Source organism: Lathyrus oleraceus, chromosome 6, assembly GCF_024323335.1.
Source record: "Lathyrus oleraceus cultivar Zhongwan6 chromosome 6, CAAS_Psat_ZW6_1.0, whole genome shotgun sequence".
NCBI lineage: Eukaryota > Viridiplantae > Streptophyta > Magnoliopsida > Fabales > Fabaceae > Lathyrus > Lathyrus oleraceus.
Window position 1 is genome coordinate 457,278,139 of NC_066584.1, and position 2,216 is coordinate 457,280,354.

At 35.9% G+C, this 2,216-nt stretch overlaps 1 protein-coding gene across 1 annotated transcript; it reads right to left on the minus strand.

Moving 5' to 3' along the window:
- Nucleotides 1-572: 572 nt before the first annotated feature.
- On the minus strand, nucleotides 573-1,864 carry LOC127097146 (2-hydroxyisoflavanone dehydratase). Its single transcript, XM_051035657.1, has one exon. The coding sequence runs from the start codon at nucleotides 1,755-1,757 to the stop codon at nucleotides 768-770; it is 990 nt and encodes a 329-aa protein (XP_050891614.1). The 5' UTR covers nucleotides 1,758-1,864; the 3' UTR covers nucleotides 573-767.
- Nucleotides 1,865-2,216: the final 352 nt, after the last annotated feature.

A 2,216-nucleotide genomic window follows, 5' to 3' on the forward strand; every position in this document is an offset into this window, starting at 1 on the left:
ATTTTTCTAAAATATAAAACATAATATGCTTTATAACAAGGTTTTTGCCAAATGAAATATTTGTCTTATGCTTTGTTGTGTTTTGTTGAAAACATAGAACTTTTTGGTTGCCATAACTTACTATTTTTGCTGCAGTTAAAGTTTATGTTCACATGTTTGTAAATGTTGAGGTGAAGCTCATTATCGTAATAGTCCTGAGTTTTAAACCGTGCTTCTGTTGAGTTGTAGTTTGTAACTTTGCTTTGTGACTGGTTTGAGTGAACTGGTTTATTTGGCATCTGTCACTGCTTTTTCTTAATTTTTGTCATATGCTGAGTTCCTTACATTTCACATGATTTTTAATCAGCCGTGCAAGGCCACCTATTCTCATCAAGGAATTGGTGAAAGGAAATCAAGTTTGGAAAATTCTCGTTAGAGCTGTTGACTTTTGGGTTGTTATGGAGAAAAATGGACTACAACATATTGAGATGGTCATACAAGATGTGAAGGTAATCATTGGCTGCACTGATTATGTATAACTATCATTCTTGCCATTAATTTAACAACCATATTGCAGGGCAGTCAAATTCATGTGACAAATCGAAACCGAGAGTTTAAAAAATAGATTGAACAACTTACTGAACATGAAACATATTATCTGTATCATGGAGAGCCTATGGTAAATGATGACACTTTCAAAGTATGTCCCATGATGCAAATCTTTTCTTATAACAATTCTATTTCATAATTATTGGTTGTACTTGCTCAATTATAATGAGCATTATACATTAAACAAGAAATGAAGCAATACGCTTCACCATATCAACAGAATTCTTAGTTTCAGGATGATAAATCTGAAAACAATGTTCTTCACCTTCAACATGAACAAGTTCAACATCACCTTTCCAACCACTTTCCTTAACAGCATCATAGTACCAAATCCCTCTGTCTCTTAAATCATCATTCCCCGCAACAAAAACCAACATCTTAGGACAACCAATCGTGTCCAATCCAAGAGCCTCAGAAGCCAAAGGATTAATCAAAGGATTATCAATTCCATTAACTGCATCAGGATACACAAAATTCCAAACCTTCATAGGTGAACTCTCTTCATGCCCTTCAATATTTTCTGACAAAACCGGTTTTGAACTCCAAAACAAAGGAAAAGCTAGTATTGCTCCTTTGATTTTCACATCACCAGGTAAAGATTCAACACCGGTGGTAATACTATTACCAACACGAAGAAGTAAATTGTGTGCAATATTTGCACCGGACGTGTCACCACCGATGTAAAATCTATCGAAATCGCCGTGTTTGATTAGCCACGGTTCAGCTGTGGCTATACTGTTGTCGATTATGTTATGTGAAGTGACCCATTTGAGAGAAAACCAACCATCATCATATGCTGCAGGAAGAGGGTGTTCTGGTGCAAGCCTATATTCAACAGAAACAACAAGAACGTTTGATTGTGAAGCTATAATATTGAGGTAACGTTGGTGGAGGAAAGAGAAAGCTGATTCAAGACAAAAAGCACCACCATGATAGTAAACTAAGATTGGAAGCTTTTGTGTTGGGTTGGTGAGTTTTGGGAGATGAATACGAGCAGAGATTAATGGGTTCTGTGAGATGGTTATGTCTTTTGATGAAACACCTGTTTGTGGATCGAGAGGGATGGGTGGTATGATTGGAGAGCCTAAGAAACGTTCGACTGTTCCATCTTTGTAGACACGGAGAAGAGGTGGAAGCTCTCTGGATATCTCTTTGGTTGAAGATGCCATTGAAGAGAGAAGAGTGAGAAGAAAAGTGAGAGTTTGTAAGGTTAATAATAAGATGGTTTATTAGAAGAGTCAAAAATGGACAACGGTCACATGTGTGACCAAATTATGGGTTAGGTAGGTAGGCCTGCACGAGGAAGCAACAAGTCTTTGTGTATTTTAAAATAGTAGAAAGATTCTTATTCTTCAAGTAAAGCACTCACCACAAATATTTGACAAATTTTCTAGGGGATTATGGAATTTTGTAATAGAACATTCAACGGAAAAGTTGAGGGTAGGTGAGTGTGGATAATTTCCTACTCATGACAAGTTCTAGACTGGATCACTTTCATCTCTACTTATTTTTTTTTACTTGACCACCATGCTTAATTTGGCATTTTAAATTAACAAATAACATAAGCATAGTTTGTTTGTTAGTTCCACTAATATAGATCATATTGATAGATAGTATCACGATAATAT